Here is a 21340-nt window from a genome sequence, read left to right on the forward strand (position 1 = left end):
TTTCACTTTTTTTCAATAACAAATATCACATACACACACACACACACACACACACACACACACACACATTCATATATATATATCTCCACACCCAAAGTTCCTCTGTGTGCCGCCACTCAACCATAACCCCTCCCTTCCTTCAAAGTAACAATTAGCTGTTATAGCTGTCACTTTTTTCAATTTTTTAAAGATTTTATTTATTTATTTGACAGAGAGAGTGAGAGAACAATCAGGAGAGCAGCAGAGGGAGAGGGAGAAGCAGGCTCCCCACTAAGCAGAGAGCCCGACGCAGGGCTTGATCCCAGGACTCTGGGACCATGACCTGAGCCAAAGGCAGTCGCTTAACCGACTGAGCCACCCAGGAGCCCCACTTTTTTGCATTTTTAAAATCATTTTATCACCCAAATGTGTAGCACTAGACACTATCGTTAAGTCTTGCCCTTCTTAAAAATTTTAATGTATTTTAATTTTCTTTTAATCTTTAGAATTTCTCTTCCACCCTTTTCATTTCTTTATAAATCATCTATTAAAGAATTTGGGCAATTTCACCTATAATTTCCCACAGTGTCTTGATGTTACTGACTGCCTACTCACAGTGAAGTCCAACAACATTTCCTGCAAATTGGAAGCTTAGTCCACTTAAAGATCAGACCGAGGTTAGATCTCTTTAGCAAGACTATAGGTAGTATCTAGCAATACTACAGAAGGCATATGATATCTGATTATCTTTGTTTAAAATAATCTTTGCTGGGCACCTGGGTGGCTCAGTGGGTTAAGCCTCTGCCTTCGACTCAGGTCATGATGTCAGGGTCCTGGGATCAAGTCCCGCATTGGGCTCTCTGCTCAGCAGGGAGCCTGCTTCCTCTTCTCTCTCTCTGCCTGCCTCTCTGCCTACTTGTGATCTCTGTCAAATAAATAAATAAAATCTTTAAAAATCATAATAATAATCTTTTTGCTGCTATTGATGCTGAATGCCTGTATCCATCCAGTGGGGGTTGCAAAACAGTGATATTCTATCACTTCTTTTTCATTTTGTAGTTAGAATAGTTTTACAAGATACTATGCCTCTCATTTACTATTTGGATACCCAGTGGTACAGATATGAAAATCAGGGTGAATGCCTACTTCTTTCCCTTGATTTCCCAGTTTTCAAGATATGAATTGGTTTACCTTCTCTGAGGTGATCAATTCTTTTTAACATCATTATCAAACAATTACTTTAAACATATATGATAGGTTTCAATTGTTTTCATTATTGAAGGTCAAACTGTCCCATCTTTGACCAGTAGGAGGCTCTAAGTCATTTTGACATGACTCTAGAATAGTCTTTGGTAAATTCCTTGTTATCTAAGATGTCCCAACTTTCATTTTATAAACTTCTGTCTTAGATATATTTCTCAAAGAAGCCCTATTTTCTTTTACAGGTAATGGTATTTCAAAACCACAGTCTGGGTGCTAGAGATGTGCTTTGCTAAATTAGACATAGCTTCTAGGACATTTCAGTGAAAAGAACTAGGAAATATTATTGATTCAAAAATAAAAACATCTCATAAATTTATATTGTACTTTCTATGCAAACTCAATACTATAAAGCTTTTACTTAACCACTTTATAACAGTGGAATCTCTAATCTCTCATTGTGAGAATCTTGGGTTCTTTAAAGCAGAGGGAATGACAGAATTAGAACATTCCAGTGTTACTGTTTAATCCCACACTTCACAGCAATAATCTCAGACTGACAATATGAATATCACCACCAATATCAGTCTCAAAAACATTTAAATTTTTTTTTTCAAACACTCTCCCTACTTTTCCCATTTAAAAGGAAAAAAAAGGTTCTATTACATCTACACTGTGAAACCATGTGGCCATTCAACTATACTCTTTCCCCCTTCCTTAGCCCTCTGTTAGTCCTATTTCTATAGGAAACTATTTAATATGTAAGTTATGTTGGCATCTTTCTCATTGCTTCAGTCATTTACAATACATTCTCTACTAGATTCCTCAGGAATAGCTCATGAGAATAATAATCCCAGAATACTTGCATGTTGATAACTATCTGTGCCCTTTATTCTTAAAGTCAGTTTTGCTGGGTATAAAATCCTTGGTTCATTTTTTTCTTTCCTTACTTTAAATATGTTGCTTCATCCCCCGCCCCCCACAATAAAGTACTGCTGTTAAAAAGTGTAATTATAAGCTAACTTTCGCTCTTGTAAGTCATGTGCACTTTTTATTCTAAAAGGTCAAGCATTTCCCCCTTTTTGGTGTTAATCATATTGTCAACATTCTCAGGTATGCAGTGTGCTCTTTCCATGTAGCTTCAAATTTTTCTTTTAATTTCAAAAACGTTTTCTTGAATTCATTTTTACAGTTCAGTTGCCTTGCTTTGGTTCTCTTTGTAATCTCTAACAACTATGTATTTGATTTTCTTGGCCTACTTCAGTGTTTAGCACTTTCTCTTGAATCCTTTTTTATCTCTTTCTTAATTTTTTTATTTTCAAAAATCTTCTGACTTCCAGTTTCTAGTTCCACATGTAAGGAGCTTGGAAGCTACCAATCCATCCTCACAACAAGTATAATTCTGAACAGACTGGAAAACTAACAACTCTTTTGGGAATTGTAAGAAAGGGGAGGGTACACAAGGCAACTTGCTACCCCCAGACTGGAAAGAAAGACAGGTGAAGTCATAGCTTACCACAGCAGAGACTTACAAGTGTAAAACACTGTGGTAACCAATGCCAGGGTAGGAAAACCTGAACTGTAATTGACAAATTGATGGAGGCTCAGGGCAGACAGGTCTGAGAGTTAAGAATTCCAGTGGACTCAGTCACAATATCCCACAATATTGTGAAATATAATTCCAGCAATTTGACCAAGTTCCCACAGTAAATATTGGAGAAAAATACCCTGTGCATCTGTGCTTCCAGCAAGATGGCGGGAAGGAAATCATTTTGAAATATGCCAGGGCACTCTGTTCTCCTTAACAAGACCTGCCCTCTGGGGAAATTAGTTAACCAGAGCCTAACCTGTGAGGGTATTATAAGAGCCAACTGACCTGGGGAAGGGAAACATCCAACTCTAGTCTACACCAGCCATCCTATCCTACCTAAGGGGGTTGAAAAAAACTGAGAAACTCTTGTGACACTCACAGTCCAGAGGCATAGCCTCACTAAAAGAGTGAGACTTCATCATAGGATGACAAAATGCTTCCTCTTACCTTACACCTCACCATGACACTACTAAAGGCCTATTTATGGCAGGTCACTTTACCCAGTACACCATGTCCAGCTATACAGAAAAAATTACAGGCGATACCTAAAGGCAAAAAACAACTTGAGGACACAGAGAAAGCACCAGAACTAGACAGAGAAGGGATACTCAAATTATCATGTTGGGAATTTAAAACAACTATGATTAATACATTAAAGGCTCTAATGGATAAAGTAGTGCATAAGAACAGATGGGCAATGTAAGCAGAGAGATGGAAATCCTAAGAAAGAACCAAAGAGAAATGCTAAAGATTAACAAAACAAAACAAAACAAAAAACAAACAACAACAACAAAAACACCATAATAGAAATGAAGAACACCTTTGGAGGGCTTTTTAGTAGACTAGATATCCCTGAGGAACGAATCCCTGACCTAGAGGATATAAATCCTTGAAATAAAATCCTTGAAAAGCAAAGAGGACAAATATTGAAAAAACAGACTATTCAAGGACTGTGGGGCAAATGAAAATGTGTGATACACATATAATGAGAACACCAGAAACAGAAGAAAGGAAAAGAAAAAGATATTTGAAACAATAATGATGGAGAATTTCCCCAAATTAATGTCAGACATCAAACCACAGATCCAGGAAGCTCAGACAACACCAACCAGAATAAATGCAAAAAAGCCCACAAATCAATCCAAACCAAACAAAAACAAACCACTAAACCTACACATACCATTTTAAACTATAGAAAAGGGATGCCTGGGTGGCTCAGATGGTTAAGTGTCTCCCTTCAGCTCAGGTCATGATCCCAGGGATAGAGTCCTGCATTGGGCTCCCTACTCAGCAGAGAGTCTGCTTCTCCCTCTCCCTCTTACCTCTCCCCCTTCTTGTGCTCTCTCGCAAATGAATAAATAAAATATCTAAAAAAGAAAAAAAAATTTTTTTAAACTGCAGAAAAGATAAAGGAAAAATTCTGAAAGAAGTCTAAGTAAAAAAATACCTAACCTACAGAATAACAAAGATAAGAATCATATCCAACTCCTCCTCAGAAATCATGTAAACAAGAAGAGAACAAGGTGAAATACTTAAAATATGGAGAAAAAAAAAACAAACCTAAAATTTTGTACCTTGAGAAATTAACATTCAAAAATGAAGGAGAAAAAAAGACTTTCTCACAAACAAAAATTGAGGAAATCTGTTACCAAATTCTGCCTTGCATGAGATGTTAAAAGAAGTTCCTTAGAAAAAAGGGAAATAATATAGGTCAGAAACTCAGATACACATAAAGTAACAGAAAGCATCAAAGAAGGAATAACTGGAAAAAAAGCATTATTTTCTTATTCTTGACTGATCTAATAGACAACAATTTGTTTGAAATAATACCAACAACATAATCAATTATATATGTGTATACATAAGGACACACATGTATATGCATATATATGCTATATATATACATATAAGTAAAATGAATGACAAATGCTACAAGGGACAGAAGGGAGGAATTAGGAATATTTTGTTACTATAAATTACTCAGACTACCTGTGAAGTGATACAATATCCGAAAGTGGACTTGGATTAGCTATAAATGCATATTGCAAACTCTAGGGCAACCACTAAAAGAGAGGCAAGGGGAGGGAAGAGGAGGGAAGGAAGGAAGGAAGGCAGGCCAATATGATAAGAAAGGAGAGAAATTCAAGCTACACAACATGCTCAATTAAAACAACAGGCACAAAAAGAGCAGAAGACAGAACTTCAAAGAACAAGGATGGGGTGCCTTGGTGGCTTAGTCAATTAAGCATTGTTGGACTCTTGCCATTGCTGGACTTTGCCTCCAGTCATGATCTCATGGTTGTGAGATCAAGCTCCATGTCAGGTTCTGGGCTCAGCTTGAGATTCTCTCTCCCTCTCTCTGCCCCTCCTCCTGTATGCTCTCTCTCTCTCAAATAAATTTAAAAAAAAAAAAATTAAAAACACACTTTAAACATAAAGACACATATAAATTAAAATTAAGTGGGTGGAGAGAAATATACCATGCTATCACTAATTAAAAGAAAGAAGGAGTGCTATATTAATTTCAGATAAAGCAAACTTGAAAGAAAGGAAAGTTACCAGGGATAAAGACGGGCATTACGTAATGATAAAGAGGTAAATTCTCTAAGAAGACATAATAATCCTTCATGTGCATGTGCCTAACACCAGAACGTCAAACTATGTGAGGCAAAAACTAATAGAATTGCAAAGAGAAATAGATGAAACCATTAACATAGTTGGGGGATCAACATTCCTCTATCAGAAATGTACAGAACCAACAATCAGAAAATTAATACAGACAAAGCTGAACTCAACAATATCACCAATCAACTAGATATAATTGACATCTATGAACCACTTCATCTAACAACAGCAGAATATATATTCTTCCAAAGCTCACATGAAACATTTACCAAGATAGGCCACATTTTGGGCAATGGAACACTTAACAAATTTAAGAAAATAGAAACCATTTGCTTTCAAATTACAATGAAATTAAATAAATATGATATAAAATATATAATATATTAATTAAATCAATAACAAAGGATAACTGGACAATCCTAAAATACATGGAGATTAAACAAACAAAAAACATTTGTAAAAAACACATGGGTCAAAGAAGACATCACATGAGAAATTTTAAAATATACTGAACTAAATGAAAATACAACTTACCAATATCTGTGGGATGCACAGAAAGCAGTTAGAAAGAAATTTACGGCATTGGTTGCATATATTGGGAAAGAAGAAAGATCTATAATCAATCTTCTAACTTCCTACTTAGGAAACTATAAAAATAAGAGCAAATTAGATCCAAAGAAACCTGAAGTGAATTATAAAATTTAGAGCAGAAATCAATGAAATTGAAAACAGGAAACTAACAGAAAAAAAAAAAAGCTGATTCTTTGAAAAGATCAATAAAATCTATAAGCCTCTCTTCACCAGACAAAAAGACAGAGGGCAAAAATTATTAATGTCAGAAATGAAAAGGGGGATACCTCTACAGACCTTACAAACATTAAAAGGATAATAAAGAAATACTTTGAACAACGCTATGCTCACAAATTTTAAAACCTAGATGAAAATGGACTATTTCCTTGAAAGACACAATTTGCCATGTCATACAAGAAGAGCTAGGCAATCTAAATAGGCCTATACCTATTAAATAAATTGAATCAATAATAATCCATAATTAATAGACTTTCAAAACAGAAAGCACCAGGTCCAAATGGGTTCACTGGTGAACTCTATCAAAGAATTAGGAAGAAATTATACCAATTATCTACAAATCTCTTCCAGAATCCAGAAGCAGAGGGAATACTTCCTAACGCATTCTATAAGGCCAGCATTATTCTAATAACAAAACCAGACAAAGATAGTCAAAGAACTACAGATCAATATCTCTCATGAACATAGGTGCAAAATTTCTCAACAAAAATATTAGAAAACCTAAATAAAAATAATTATACACCATGCCCAAATGAGATTGATTCTAGGTATGCAAGGCGGGTTCAACATTCAAAAATAAACTAATGAATCCTCACATCGACAGGCTAAAAAAGACAAAATCACATGATCATATCAGTAAACACAGAAAAAGCATTTGACGAAATCAAATCCCCATTCATGGCAAAAACTCTTAATGAAGTAGTAATTGAAGGGAGATTCCTCAGCTTGATAAGGAACATTTACCAAAAAACCTAGAGCTAACATTATACTTAATGGCAAGAAACTTGAAACTTTCCAGCTAAGCTAAGACACAAGGCAAGGATATCCCCTCTCAGGCGCCTGGATGGCTTGGGAGGATTCTGTCATTAAGCGTCTGTCTTCAGCTCAGGTCATGATCCCAGGGTCCTGGGATCAAGCCCTGCATCAGGCTTCCTGGTCAGCGGGAAGCCTGTCCTCTCCTGTTCTCCCTGGTTGTGTTCTCTCACACACTATCTCCCTCTGTCAAATAAACAAAATCTTAAAAAAAAAAAAAAAAAAAAAACGGATAGTCCCGCTCAGTACTTCTTTCAGCATCATAGTGGAAGGTCTAGTTAATGCAATAATACAAGAAAAACGAAACAAAGGTTCAGTTTAGACAGGAAGAAATAAAACTATTTGTTCACCAATGACATAGTCATCTATTTGGAAAATCTGATAAAATCGCCAAAAATCTCTTGGAACTAATAAGTTGGAGTTGGAGTATACAATTTCCTATATACCACTATTAATAGTGGAATTTAAAATTAAAAACACAAAACCTATCAGCATCCCCACCAAAATGAAATACTTAAGTATAAATTGAACAAAAAAAGGACAAGATCTATATAAGGAGAGCTATAAATAAATGGATAGTCCATATTCATGGATAGAAAAGCTCAATATTGAGAAGATGTCCATTCTCCCTACTTTGATCTATAGATTCAGTGAAATCCTAATAAAAATCTCAGCATTTATTTTGTGGATATCAACAAATTGATTCTAAAGTTTATAGGAAGAGGCAAAATACCCATCATAGCCAACAAAATATTGAAGAGGAACAAAGTTAGACCACCAACACCACCCAACTTAAAGATTAAGTATAAGTATAAAGTCACCAAGACAGTATAGTAATGGTAAAAGTAACCAAGACAGTGTGGTAGTAGCAAAAGAATAGAGAAATAGATGAATGGGAACAGAACAAACGGCCCAGAAGGGGAACCACAGAAATACAGTCAACTGATCTTTGACAAAAGAGCCAGGGGAATACAATAGAGAAAAGATAGTCTCTTCAACAAATACTGCCAGAACAACTAGACATCTACATGAAAGAAAAAGAAAGAAAGAGGGAGAGAGAGAGAGGAAGAAAGAGGAAGGACGGAAGGAAGGAAAGAAGGAAGGAAAGATGGAGGAGAGGGAGGAAAGGACAGGGAAGGGAAGGGAAGGGAAAGAAGGAGAAAGAAAGGAGGAAAAGAAAAATCTAGACAGAGTTTACATTCTTTACAAAAATTAACTAAAAATGGATCACAGACCTAAATGTAAAATACAAACTATAAAACTCTTGAGACTACAACATGGGGGAAAAATACCCTAGATGACCTTGGGTGTGGCAATGACTATTATATCTGACACCAAAAGCACAATCCATGAAAGAAGTCACTGATAAGCTAGACCTCATTAAAGTTAAAACTTCTGCTCTGCAAAAGACAATGGCAGGAGAATGAGAAGACAAGTCACAGACTGGAAAAAATTATTTGCAAAAGACACATCTGACAGAGGACTGTTCACCAAAATCCACAAAGAACTGTTGAAACTCAACAATAAGAAAATGAACAACCCAATTAAAAAACAGACGAAAGACCTTAACAAGTGTCTCAAGAAAGAAGATACATGAATGGCAAATAATCACGTGAAAGATGCTCGGCATCGTATGTCATCAGGAAAGTGTAAATTAAAACAATGACGTACCACTATACACCTATTAGAATAGCCAAAGTCTAGAACACTAAAGACACCAAATCCTGGTGAGAATGCGGAGCAAGAGGAACTCATGTTTATTGCTGGTGGGAATGCTGAATGGTATAGACCCTGGGGAAGACAGTTTGACAGCTTCTTACCAAGTTAAACATACTCTTACCATACAATCCAGCAATAGTATTCCCTGGCATTTACCCAAATGAGTTGAAAACTTATGTCCACCAAAAACCTGTACACAGATGTTTATAACTTTACTCACAGTAGCCAAACCTTGGAAGCAAACAGTATGAGCTTCAGTAGGTGAGCAGATCAAACTGTGGCACATCCAGACAATGGACTATTATTCAGTGCTAAAAAGAAAGGAGCAACCAGGCCCTGAAGACGTGCAGGAAGTTTAAATGCGTATTACTAAGTGAAAGGTGCCAATCTGAAAAGGCGACAAAATATATAATTCCAACTACATGAAATTCTGGAAAAAGCAAAACTATGGAGACCATAAAATTCAGTGGTTGCCGGGTGTTGGGTGGGTGGGGGGAGAAGCGAGGAGTGGGTAGGGAAGAATGAACAGGCAGAGCACAGAGCATTTTTTAAGGAACGAAGAAAATACTCTTTATATCATAATGATGGAAACAAGTCATTACACAATTGTCCAAACCAGTAGAACGTACAACACTAAGAGTGAATCATAATGCAAACTATAGACTTAAGGTGATTATGACGATGTATCAAAGTAGATTCCCCAATTGTAACAAGTACACCATGCTGGTGGGCTATGTTGGTAAGTGAGGAGGCTGTGCATATGTGAGGCAAAGGGCATATAAGAAATCTCAGTAATCTTCCCTTCAATTCTTCTGTGAAACTCAAACTGTTTTAAAAGTCTTAAATTTTTTTTCTCTTCATGTTACATTTATCTTAAGGCATTATCTGTTGTGTTTATTCACTCTTGTGGTCCTTCTAGTTTAGTTTTCATTTCTAAAATAGAATTTTTTATTTCTAATTCCTTACTAAGGAATGTTTTTAAATTTTTTTTATTTCTAATTTCCTCCCAAGTTATCACCTCATTTCTGAGTTTTCTAATTATGATTTACGTTGTTCTTTCATGTCTCATATAATTTTCTTAGTATCCTTCATTTTGAAATAGCAAATTAATTTGGATCTATTTTGTGAGCACATCTTTCTGAATATTTTCATTGTAAGGATTTTATTCTATTCCTAATTCTCTTTTTTCCTTATACTAACTTTACAAGGGATTTGATGTTGATTCTTTTCTGTTGCGCATTTTTAATGTGAAATTAGTTTCCCTAAACTATGAGAATGAAACAAGTTAAATTTGTAAAAAGGCTCTAACTTCACAGAGCTCCCTCTTCTGTTGTTTTTGTGAAGTGTGGAAAAAAAAAAAAATGGACACACTGCTTTGAAATTTCCTGGCTGCTCTTCCCTTTCTTTGAACTGGACCTTTCTCTTGTCCCTACCCTGTTCAATTTTGATTCCATTCCCAGCAATTTCTCCTCAGTGTAGGGCCCTGTACTAGAAGGCAGTTCTGGTGGGTCAATTTTGAGAGTTCAAAGGGCCAGTGCCTTTAATCCCTCTTATTACGAGCTCTTTGCACTTACCAGGTGTTAGAGCAGGCAAAATGCCTTCCTTTTCAGCTGCTGTTCTCAAATTGGTCCACTGAGTTTTCTAGAGAACACCAGTTGGCTACTTGAGGTTCTCCCGTTCTCAGACTCAGGCAAGAGCTGTACCATGGCTTCCATGGGTGCCCATCTCACTCAAGTCTTATGGTTATTGCTATTTTGTCCCGAAAGGCTTGCATTTTGAGAATTCTGGTATCTTGTCACCTAGTTTTGTTGTAAATGTTGTCTATGAATTTTGATTTTGCTACATATCTCTGTACGTTTTTATGTGGGGTTATGTAGGCCGTACGCTACCGCCATTAACCACCATCTTCCCAGGTTCGTTACCATCTTTGAATGCAAGCTCATTTTCGCTATGTTCCTCCTCTTGGTTCCTTCTTTCAGCCTGTCACCGGAAAAACTTGGCCTCAGTTTGTAAAGAGACCCTGTATTTTTATATGGGTATATTTGTATGGGTGTGTGTGTGTGTGTGTGTGTGTGTGTGTGTATATCTGGAAGAGATGTGTAGAAAGGGGGTCATGAGTGAGAGGAAGCTGCTAATTGGGGGCACGTTGCATAAAGTTAAAGACACAGTTCCTGCCCTTAGGACTTTGTAACAGAAGAATCCAACACACACCCACTCAGTGAAGCCGAAATACAGCTACTTCATTTCTGATCACAGCTCTTACTAGCTCTCCATGCCAACTGGGGCATAGCAACCTCTTGGGATTTTAGTTTCCCCCTTTGTAAAACACACGGCATATCACTTGCCCTGTCCAACTGTACAGGTTGTAGGGAAGAAAGGAAATAATGGAAGGACATGCAACCTGGTCGCCAAGGACCCACATCCCAGGGGCCGGACAGGCGTGCCTCTGCTGTTTCTGCCCCATCTGTGCCTCTGACAGTGCTAGCCACGTTCTGAGCACTCACTGTTTGCACCGTGAAAAAAGTGTGCCAGTCCCATTATGTGAGAGTTACCTTTAAAACTTCCTCAGTCTCCTGAGTGGTGATAAGAGTTAACAGGCCCTGGCTGGGGGGATGGAGAGGCTGGCCTCAAAAATGACCCTTCCCCTCGGAGAACTGGCCTTCACTTCACAAGTCAACCATCAGAAGACTCGGAAGAGCTGAGTTTTTAAAACGCATTTTTTATGATTCAGCCTTCCGCAGAAATGTCACCTTCCTAAAGCAAGCTGTTATCGCGCGCTCCCCGTGCCAAACGGGCGCCTCTGAGGAGCGGGATTTTATCTCCACATTTTCAGTGATTTGTGTTTCTCTTTCAAGGAGCTCCATGCCTTAAGGCACCTGAAACACTAACAGGAGGAAGGTAAGGTGACGCGAGGAGCGGGCTCCAGCGACATAAAGCAGGGATTTCTGCGGAACAGGGCCGGGATCAGCGTGGAAGCTGCAGGAGGCGGTCACCCTGTCCGGTAATTCTTGGCCTCCCCGTGCGGCTCGCTGCTCTCCGGTGGGCTCCTTGGGTGAAACCATATTCTCAAAGAAACTCCATGTTGTGACAGGGCCCCCGTGAGCGGGCCCCGCCGCACGACAGGCCGAGACGCAGCCCGCACAACTGCCGGCGACGCTTGCCAACAAGCCAGATGCTGCCACATATTGGCATCTGGGTCCTGGAATAGCAACCATGTTCTCAGTCTGGCTAGGGACGCTGACCCTAGCTACGGAAGGAGACAAAGGAAGGGAAGAAAGAGACGGAGCAAGGGGAGGGAGGGCAGACGGTGGAAGGGTCTCTTGGTAATTTCCCTACCATGGATTTAGAGCTTCTGCAACAAAAGGCTCGTTGGAAAGCTGCTACCGATGCTGCAAGGGGCGGGAGAGGTAGAGATGGGGAGCGTTCGAAACCCAGTGAGCTGTTCTGGCACCTGGGGAGTGGGGGTAGTTGATTCCAAAGGAGACAGCTGCAGCAGGCAGCAACGCCCGCCCCTCCTCTGCCACACACCATGATAGCCCACAGCGGAGATAAGCTGCTGGATAGGGCTTCAATCTGCAGCACAGGGACGGCGAGTGGCAACATCAGGATGGCTGTCGCTTTCTGCTTTCTGGGTGCCAAGATTTACCAGCGCCAGGAAGGCCAGCTAAATGGTGAGGGCAAGGTCCAGACCGGCAGTCGGAGGAGATCCTGCCCGTCCAGAGAGGACGGTCGGCGTGTTTTGATCGCCGGAGCAGGGGACAGGCAAAAGGACACCCTGTGCCCCACCGTGGTTTTCGATGCTGAGGTGAGACCAGCCTGAGCGAGGCTTCAGGTCCTGCTGGCATCCTATGAGACCGAGGTAGGCCCAGGAGGGGTGGGTTGAACTGAGTTAAGTTTAGGGTTTGAGGTAAGGGGCGAGAGAAGCAGCGGGCGGCCGTTCGTCTTTCTCAAAATACCAAGTTCTGTGCAGCATCGCCTCTTCCTACATCGTGTTTGCCAAGAGCTGCTTGGGGCCTTACGCTTGAAAGACGGGTTTTAGCAGCGAGAGAATGAGAGACAGACAATAAGGTGGAAAGAGTCCCGGCCCCTGCAGTCAGAAGATTTGGAGAAAGAGCCCCAAAGGTCATTTACCAACAGGAGAGCTGATTCTCTCCGGGGCGGGGTGGCCTCTCTGTTCCCCAGATACCACCCCCCAACCAGAACCACCTCAGTGTGCCTCCCGGAGTCATGAGTGGGAGGATGTGGGCAGGGGTGGGCGTTAGTCAGACCCTCCACCTACCAATGGATGGTCCTGGAAGCCCCTGGAGGCTGAGCAGGGGCACAGCAAGAGGCAGGCAGCAACTGCTGGCAGGGAGGTCCCACCTACTGAAAATGCACAGTTTTCTAAACATTCTGCAGATGCTCGAGGGAGGCCAAGTATCTCTTTGCTGAAAAGAAACTTTAGGAATGATCTCAACGAACGATCTTGTACCTTAGAGCCTTAAAGTGAAGAGCACGAAGACAGTGGGTCACCCACATCCCCCTCGTCCCCACACGTGCACAAACTTAACCTTCAGGGAACGTCTAGGCCCTTTCACCTCACCCCTGTGAAGCCTGATGCCCACTTTCAAAAGGCAAAACCGAGTCCACCGAGGAAGCACCCCAGTTGAGTCCCTCAGTTCTAAAGAGAACACTCGTTATTCTCCTTACTGATTATGTTCTGCTACACTTCACAATCCGATGGAAACACTCTGGTGTCTTTCCCAGACTCGGTTTAGCATTTTTACATTCCAGTTTGGGACAATGCAGGAACTAAATACTAAATTTTCACCATGGCTGTTTTATGGAAGAACAAATAAACCAACAAATAATGAAAAGAATTGTAATTATAGTTTGGTGTTTACTCTATGTCAAAAAGGAATTTGAGATAACAGAGCTCTCTCTGTAAGGGGTAGGTTATTTGAATCTAGAGAACCAAGACAGAACTGGTGAGTCTCTTTGCGGATTTCGAATCACTGCCCCCAGTGCTTCTCCTCTTACCCCCTCTTTCCTTATGCAACTGGCCATTCCCCTTGCCACTTCCCTTCCTCCATGTCCTCACTTCTGGTGATTCCCACTGATGCAAGGCCTCCCTGGCTCAGCCACCTGGGAAATGTTCTAAGCGTTGGGAAATGTCTTCAGACTCAAAACACATTATCGGGGCGCCTGGGTGGCTCAGTGGATTAAGCCGCTGCCTTCGGCTCAGGTCATGATCTCAGGGTCCTGGGATCGAGCCCCGCATCGGGCTCTCTGCTCTGCGGGGAGCCTGCTTCCTCCTCTCTCTCTGCCTGCCTCTCTGCCTACTTGTGATCTCTCTCTGTCAAATAAATAAATAAAATCTTAAAAAAAAAAAACACACATTATCATAAGGAGGGCTGCATACGATCACACATGGCGGAGGCAGCAAGTTTCTGTTAAACTAAGCCAGTGGTTCTCAAATTTAATCTCATGCATCAGAATCACCTGGAAGAGCTTGTTAATTAAACAGATTGCTGTGCGGCGGGGGAGGGACGGCAGAGTTCTGATTCAGTAGATTTGGGATAGGGCCTGAGAACTGGCATTTCTAACAAGTTCCCAGGTGATGTTCACGTTCATGGTCTGTGGATCACTTTCTCTTTCATTTTGCTGAAACTTTTTCATTCGGAAATAATTTCAAACTTTAAAGTTGCAAGAAGTGTAAAAATCACCCTACCTCCCTGACCCAGACTGGGACCAGTTTTTTTGAGAACCCCTGGGCTAAGCTAAAGATGTGTCCGAGGTCTGGGGCAGGGAGCAAGCACCTGGCAGAGAGCAAGAGTGGAACACGATTCAAGTAGGAAGCAAACCAATCATTTAAAGGCCAAGGGTGGGAAGGAGTGCCACAGAATGATAAAAGAAAGTGAGTTGGGACCTGGGGAGTTTTAAGCTCTGCATAGTAAATACCATATTATCAACCATCGGGGAGAATGTGTAAGCTCCCCTGGTTTGTCTCCCTGGAGATTCCTTGGGGGTGATTTTTAAAAACAACAAATCCATAATCTCCCGGTATAAACCGGCTTCAAGGAAAAAGGAAAACAATTATTTGATAGGGAAACTCTACGCTATACACAAGAGACACGGACAAGAAGACGATTATGTACCCCCTCCTTTGTTTCCTACCACCTTAATTCAGGACTTCAGCTCTTGCCTGAATTTCTGCAACGACTCCTAACTGAGCTCTCTGCCTCTCCCCATTTCCCAATTTATTCTCCATTCGCACCCTAAAACTATCTTTTCAACGGCAGGCTGCAACCGGGTCAGCTAAGAACATTCACTAGTTCCCTACAACCAAAGAACAAAATCCAAATGTCTCAGCATGGCATTTAATGTGGCCCCAACCTACTGTTCAGATTCATGTACCCACAAACCCCAAACAACATGCACAGCTTTACACTTCCCCATCATCTTCTTGGCGCACAACTGTGTATGTGGTTTTTGCTGTTTGGTTTTTGGCTCCCCTGGAATTCTTCTTCCTTCTCCCCAAACAAAATCTTTTTTTTTTTTTTTTTTTGTTTAAATCCTCATGTTTAAAAATACTATTCAAACTTCAGGCTACTGTTCCAATACGAGAAGCTTCCCTGCAGTTCCTCAGATCTCTCCTCTGTGTGCTCACCATATTATTTGTTCCCTAGAACGCTCACAACAACCTGCCCTACTTGTTATTTATGCTTTCTTTCCCCTGGGTTTCACAAGGTCCTTGAAGACGGGCACCGTGTCTTTTGTTCAGTGACCAGAGAAGTCCAGAACAGGGAAGAACAGCAGATGAAGAGAGAAAAAGGAAGAAATGAGCCAACAGTAGGAGGGCATGGTGAGGGGGGAAACTCAGTTCTAAAGTTTTCTTAGTCATTCAGAATCTTTTTGCCAAAGACAGATTCTTCAAATATTTAACACATTTTCTCTCCAGGACAATCCCAAGAGACTGAGTAATTGTGAGTTTTCTTTGGTTTTGCCAACCCTACACCCCCTTTTCTTCTTGTTTTCTGTCACTCTTGACTCAGTTTTATGTATACCTCCCATGCGAAAAGGGCAGCATCATCCTGCAATCATTACCACCGAAACAGACTCGAATCTCTTTACATTTGTCAAATCCCCTTTGACATCTGCCTTTTCTGGTGGCTCAGTCAAACTCCTGCCCTGTGGATTAACTTTAAGGAGGGATTTGATCAACATGACCAGAAGGGTTTTTTTTCCTGATATGAAATTTCTTTAAGGGTTCACGAAAACAGGATAGCAGCAACTCTTCCGTGTGACCGAAAGCTGGTTCGTTTGTCCCTCCTCCTCACGACATTCAGTGGGAGGTACTTCCGCCCAAAAGAAATCACCGTCGCTCTTTGCAGACACTCAGGGCCTGCCTCTTCGTCTACCACCAGCCACACCAGCTGTCCTCGGCAAGGAGACAGAGATAGAACAGACTCTGATAAGCCTGTCATTTAATCCTTTTCCAAAAAGGCAGTTCCGGGTCTCGGAGTAGGAGTTGCTTCAGTTTGGGCCTACCTCTTCCTGGAAGCAGAACAAAGAACTGCCCTTTAAATCTAGCTGGACAGAGCAGGCTCTCTATTGCTCCAGACAAGTGGGCCAGCATGCCTGACGAGTGCCTGTTCCATTTCCGTAGACCACCTCCTTCAAGTTACTCTCTCCCTTCCACTCCACGAATGTTCTCTGCCTCTTTCTCCCTGAGGTAAGATATCTGGATCCAGGGAAGAAGTCGTGTAATTGGGACCAAAAAATACCAAGCCAGACCATCTGACTCCATGCCATCACTATTGCAACTCTTCCCAGAGAGAAAGCTTATTCTCCAGCTTTCTAGGTACCGTCCTTGAGAACGTGAATGATGGCGAGTCCCGACAACCTGGAGTACTCTGATTCCCATTCCCCCACTGCTACTATGTTTACAACTTTATTTAGAAAGCGCTGACTTCACAGCTTTTGCCATTTAGGAACACTTCAGCATAGGACTTAATATGAAATCCTTACACTGAGGGGAGGAGACATCAAATACTCCAAAGTCCAAATTACCTAGACTGGGAGAGGGTAATGTTCTGCATTAAATAGGAACAGAAAGTATCAATTTTGTACTCTGATTATGCCTGCCAAAGAACTGACTCCAAAAAAAACAAACAAACAAACAAACCCACATAACATATGATAGATAAGGGCAGGAGGATAGAAATACCACCACAGCTGTTGAGAAAGGTCTAAGAAGTGAGCAAATGTAGGTGTGTCCTAACCTCCTTTCACCTCGCTGTGCTTCTCTCTGGACCTTCAACTCTCCTTTTCCAGTGTAGAGCTGCCTGAGAAATAACCTTTTAATACTTCGTTCTATTTATAATTTTTATAGCCACACAACCACTAAGGGCTATGCTGCCGAGCGGGTACATGGCAGCAACCCAAGTATCTGGTATTACTACAAAACAAATTATAAGAAAACAGTTAAGTGCCAATTTAAGATTTTCACTAACCTCGTCTTCCTATGATGCTAGTTTATCAAATTTCAGTTCACTCTGAAAAACAGAAAATCCATCATACGCTGTGGAGCTTAGAACTAACCCACTACTTCATTCTGTAGGGGAGGGAGTGAGTCTAGAGTATTGTTATTTGATTAAGGTAAAGTGCTGGTTACTCAGAGAGCTAGGACCAGGACACCACCCTGCGGCTTTCATTTTCCACAGTCCTCAGAAAAAGAGCTTGAAATACCTGGCTTCACCATGCAGAGCTTTAGTTATACCAGAGGTTAAACCACTCTTCAGAAGGAGAATGATCCAGCTTATGCCTTGGCCTTTGCAACAGAGCATTCCCTAAGTGAGTCCAAAGAAGATGTTGTAGGGGGTCCCTTGCACAAGCCAAGAGCCAGTACAGTCAGATTTCTCTCTGCTTGGACTCATAAATATGGGCAACCGAATTCAACAAAAATCATGTATAGGGTCCTCACATAAGTGTTTTTGGCCATAGCATAAGTATTGTTTATAAATGTTATGTTCTTCAGTATATGCGTTATAGGAAAGCAAAACCCGACCATGGTTCACAATGACTGAAACAAGACAGGACAGAAAAAACTTGAGGGTCAAAATACAGCAGAATTTGTAGCTGTTCTAAAATGTTTAAAAGGCAAGTTTATGTTATCAAGAGTTCAGTTATTGTAACAAGTAAGTTGAAAAGTTCTATGTCTCAGAAAGTCTTAACTCACGTAATGGTTAAATTGTTAAAATAATGGCATTCTTCAGTGCCTGGGGGACTTAGTTGGTTAAGTGACTGCCTTCAGCTCCGGTCAGGATCGAGTCCCACATCGGGCTGCACCTGCTCTGTGGAGAGCCTGCTTCTCCCTCTCCCTCTGCCTGCCACTCCCCCTGCTTGTGCTCTCTCTGTCAAATAAGTAAATAAAATCTTTAAAATTAAAAAATAAATAAATAAAATGGCAATTTTTTTTTTTTTTTTTTTTTTTTTTTTTTTACTCTTAGGGAGCTTAACTCTGTTTCTGTGAAACAGAAATGATTGACTTTCATATCCTTTCTTACGATAGGTGGCATTATACCATGTTACTGACCACCTGGTGGAAAAGCTGTCTTACAAAGAGCACCGTAAAATAATAGTCAATGACATTGGCGATTTCATAGAAAAATATAAAAATCAAAGGAGAGTAGGGACTTGAACAGATGTTTATATATCCACGTTCATAACAGCCAAAAGGTAGGAAACACTCAAATGTCCTATGACAGATGAATGGCTAAACAAAATGTGATCTCTACATACAGGGCAATATTATTCAGCTTTTAAAAAGGAATGAAATTCTGATAGATGCTCTAATCTGGATGAACCTTGAAAACGTTATGCCAAGTGAAATAAGCCAGATACAAAGAGACAAACTTTATAGGGTTCCACTTATACGAGAGACCTAGAAGAGTGAAATTCAAAGAGACAGAAAGTAGAAGAGTAGTTACTAGGGGCTGGGTAAAGAGGAATGGGAAGTTACTGTTTAATGGGTGCGGATCGGTTTGGGATAATGAAAAAGTGATGGCTGGATCAAAATGGGAATGTACCTAATGCCACTAAACTGTAAACTTAAAAGTGGTTAAAATGGTCAATTTTATGTTACGTATGTTTTACTTCACTAAAAAGATCAAATGAAAAATACAAAGTGGCAAGTTATGCTTGGGCCCACAGGCCATATGCTCAAAAAAATAAAAACTAAAAACAACAACAAAAAAGCAGGATCACCCAAAGCATTAGAAATACTAATATTTTAATATACATTATCTAATAATAACAGACTTGGGTTCATCACCCCAAAGCCATATCTTATGTGTTTCTTAGGATAATAATTCATGTCCGTCATGATTATGGATGATGTATTTACATTAAGTTCCAACCAAACAGAGAGAGAGAGAGGGAACTGAAGCAATGGAACTGTCAACACACAGTCACAGCAGCCATCTGTCGACGTTACTGTCCTGAATCCAAGAAACCAAAATCACGTGGCGGGGCTGGGAGCTTCACCTTAGCTGGGAAGTCCTACTTTCATGTCAGAGGGCACTTCTGGAAGGAAGCTCTGCCATGGCTAGCTCTAAGTACTTGCAGATTTCCTACTGGTCCCACACAGGAAGTCATTCTTTGGTCTCACCTGCACAAGTTCCTGTTATGAGGCCAGGGAGGCTGGGGAGCTGAAACCCAGTTCCAGGGAGTGATGTCATCTTGATCGCGCTTTGATCCTGGTGACCTGCTCACCATCCTGGTGTTGTTGCAGTCCTTCATCTGACGTTCAGGTTATAAGGGAACCAGAAGGAAAAGGGGGAGGTAGGAAAATAGAAAAAGAAAAAAATGCTTGCACATTTCCTTTGTTTCACTAAAGCATTTTCTGCTTCCATTTACTTTGGTGGGAGGACCCGGCGTACGGCAGATGGAAGCTGTAGAGATGCTCTTGGAGAAGGAATGGGATCCCACACAGAGCTCAAAAACTCAAAGGATTAAAATATATGGAAGACCTTCATTATTTCTGATGGCTCCTAACTCCGAACAACTGACTTATTCTTTCTTTTTTATCAAAACAGACAGTAATGCTTCAGAAACCTTTTTAAGCTGTCAGAAAAAGGCACAAATGCAGGAGCTACCGTAGCGACATTCAGAAATAACAAATACAAATGTTTGGAGAGGTGTAAAGACTCGTATTCTTTCTACATCATGTCACGTAGATTAGGAGGTCAGATCTGGAAATCCCGTCACTAAGTAATAAAATAGGATTGCCATTCACTTCTATTTAGGTGAGAGCCTTTGGTTCTTACTATACCAAACCAAAAACCTAAAATGAAGTCAAGCATAAGCAGCAGCAGAAATTGCTAAAATTCCAAGAGGATAGAAGGAGAGGCCTTTCTAAAACAAAGCAAAACAAAAAACTTAGGCAATTAAATGAAGGAGAGATTTCAATTTTTATCACGTTTATTTTATAATCATGATTTCTTAGTCCTTATTAAGTTGATACAATTTGTGGAAATAAATACTCCCTTCCCTTTTTGTTGCAAATGTACTAGCAGAGGAAGGGGCAACAGACATGAGAGAATAGGCAACAGGTGTACGGAGCAGAAAGACGAAGAGAGACGGTGAGTGTTTATATGAACCCTTCCATAAAAGCATATGAAGTTGGCAACGTGAGTGTTTTCTTCTCAGTGGGCTTCTGAAAGTATGAAACAATATGGAACCACATTCAGCATACCCTAATTATAAAGTATCATGGTACATGTTTTCTATCAGGCATGATGTATATATTCTTTTTTTCTCACTTTTTAAGCTCCACAGATGACACTGTTCATGAAGCACTTTTAGTGTATTATTCAGCAAATATTAATTATGATCATATAAGCCAATCTTGCTTAGCAGAAAGCTACTATTAGCTGCCATGTAAAGGTCCTCCTTTCAAGTAACACCTACATGTACACTTGGAGGTTTCAGAGGAAGTTCTTGAAGGGCATTCCTTCTTCCGTTGGGTTTAAAACTCATCTGCAACACTAAATGCAGATAAAATAAAGATCACACCTTGTTTAAAGGCTTGTATATAAATGCCCCTTGCAAATGTAGCCAATATCCTGTCCCGAAAATAACAGTAAAGAAAGTGTTCTCTTTCAGCCTTTTTTCTTCCATTTCCTCTAAAGGTCTTTATCCCAAGGTCTCGGTGCTCCATTGGCGAGTGTGAGGCAGGTGCCTCTGTGCTGGGGACGCCTGTCACAGAGAAGGTCGGAATGTACGCAGAGAACCCTGTCTTACGCTCATCTCATCAGTTCTGCCCAATCCACAGGGGTAAAAAATGGATGAGATTTGATATCTTCAACACCAGCAACTCCAGCACCAAGACGCTCCACAGGATTGAACTGCAAGAGCTACGAAGGAAGGATGTAGTGAGTGACAGGAATCCAAGTGGTGAACCAAAGGAAAACAAAAATACATGACAGGAAAGAACTGCTCGATTCAACCCTAGTGACAACGGACTTGATGAACAGCCAACTCATGAGATTTCCTTGGAAGGGAGCTATGCCTAACACCACTGTAGCTGTGAGATGGTGGGGGATATCTGAGTTTATGGCTTTT

The 21340-nt window shown here is 40.6% G+C and overlaps 1 protein-coding gene across 6 annotated transcripts in view; it reads right to left on the bottom strand.

Annotated features, from left to right (window-relative positions):
• Positions 1 to 20179: 20179 nt before the first annotated feature.
• Positions 20180 to 21340, bottom strand: part of RPS6KC1 (ribosomal protein S6 kinase C1) — a 171823-nt gene continuing 170662 nt past the window's right edge. For all 6 annotated transcript variants that reach the window (XM_045983238.1, XM_045983236.1, XM_045983237.1 and 3 more), the window contains one exon: positions 20180 to 21132. In XM_045983238.1, coding sequence (XP_045839194.1) covers positions 21022 to 21132 — 111 coding nt within the window. In that variant the 3' untranslated portion in view covers positions 20180 to 21021. The remainder of the gene's footprint in view (positions 21133 to 21340) is intronic.

This window comes from Meles meles, chromosome 17 (assembly GCF_922984935.1).
Source record: "Meles meles chromosome 17, mMelMel3.1 paternal haplotype, whole genome shotgun sequence".
In the NCBI taxonomy this organism is placed as follows: Eukaryota; Metazoa; Chordata; class Mammalia; order Carnivora; family Mustelidae; genus Meles; species Meles meles.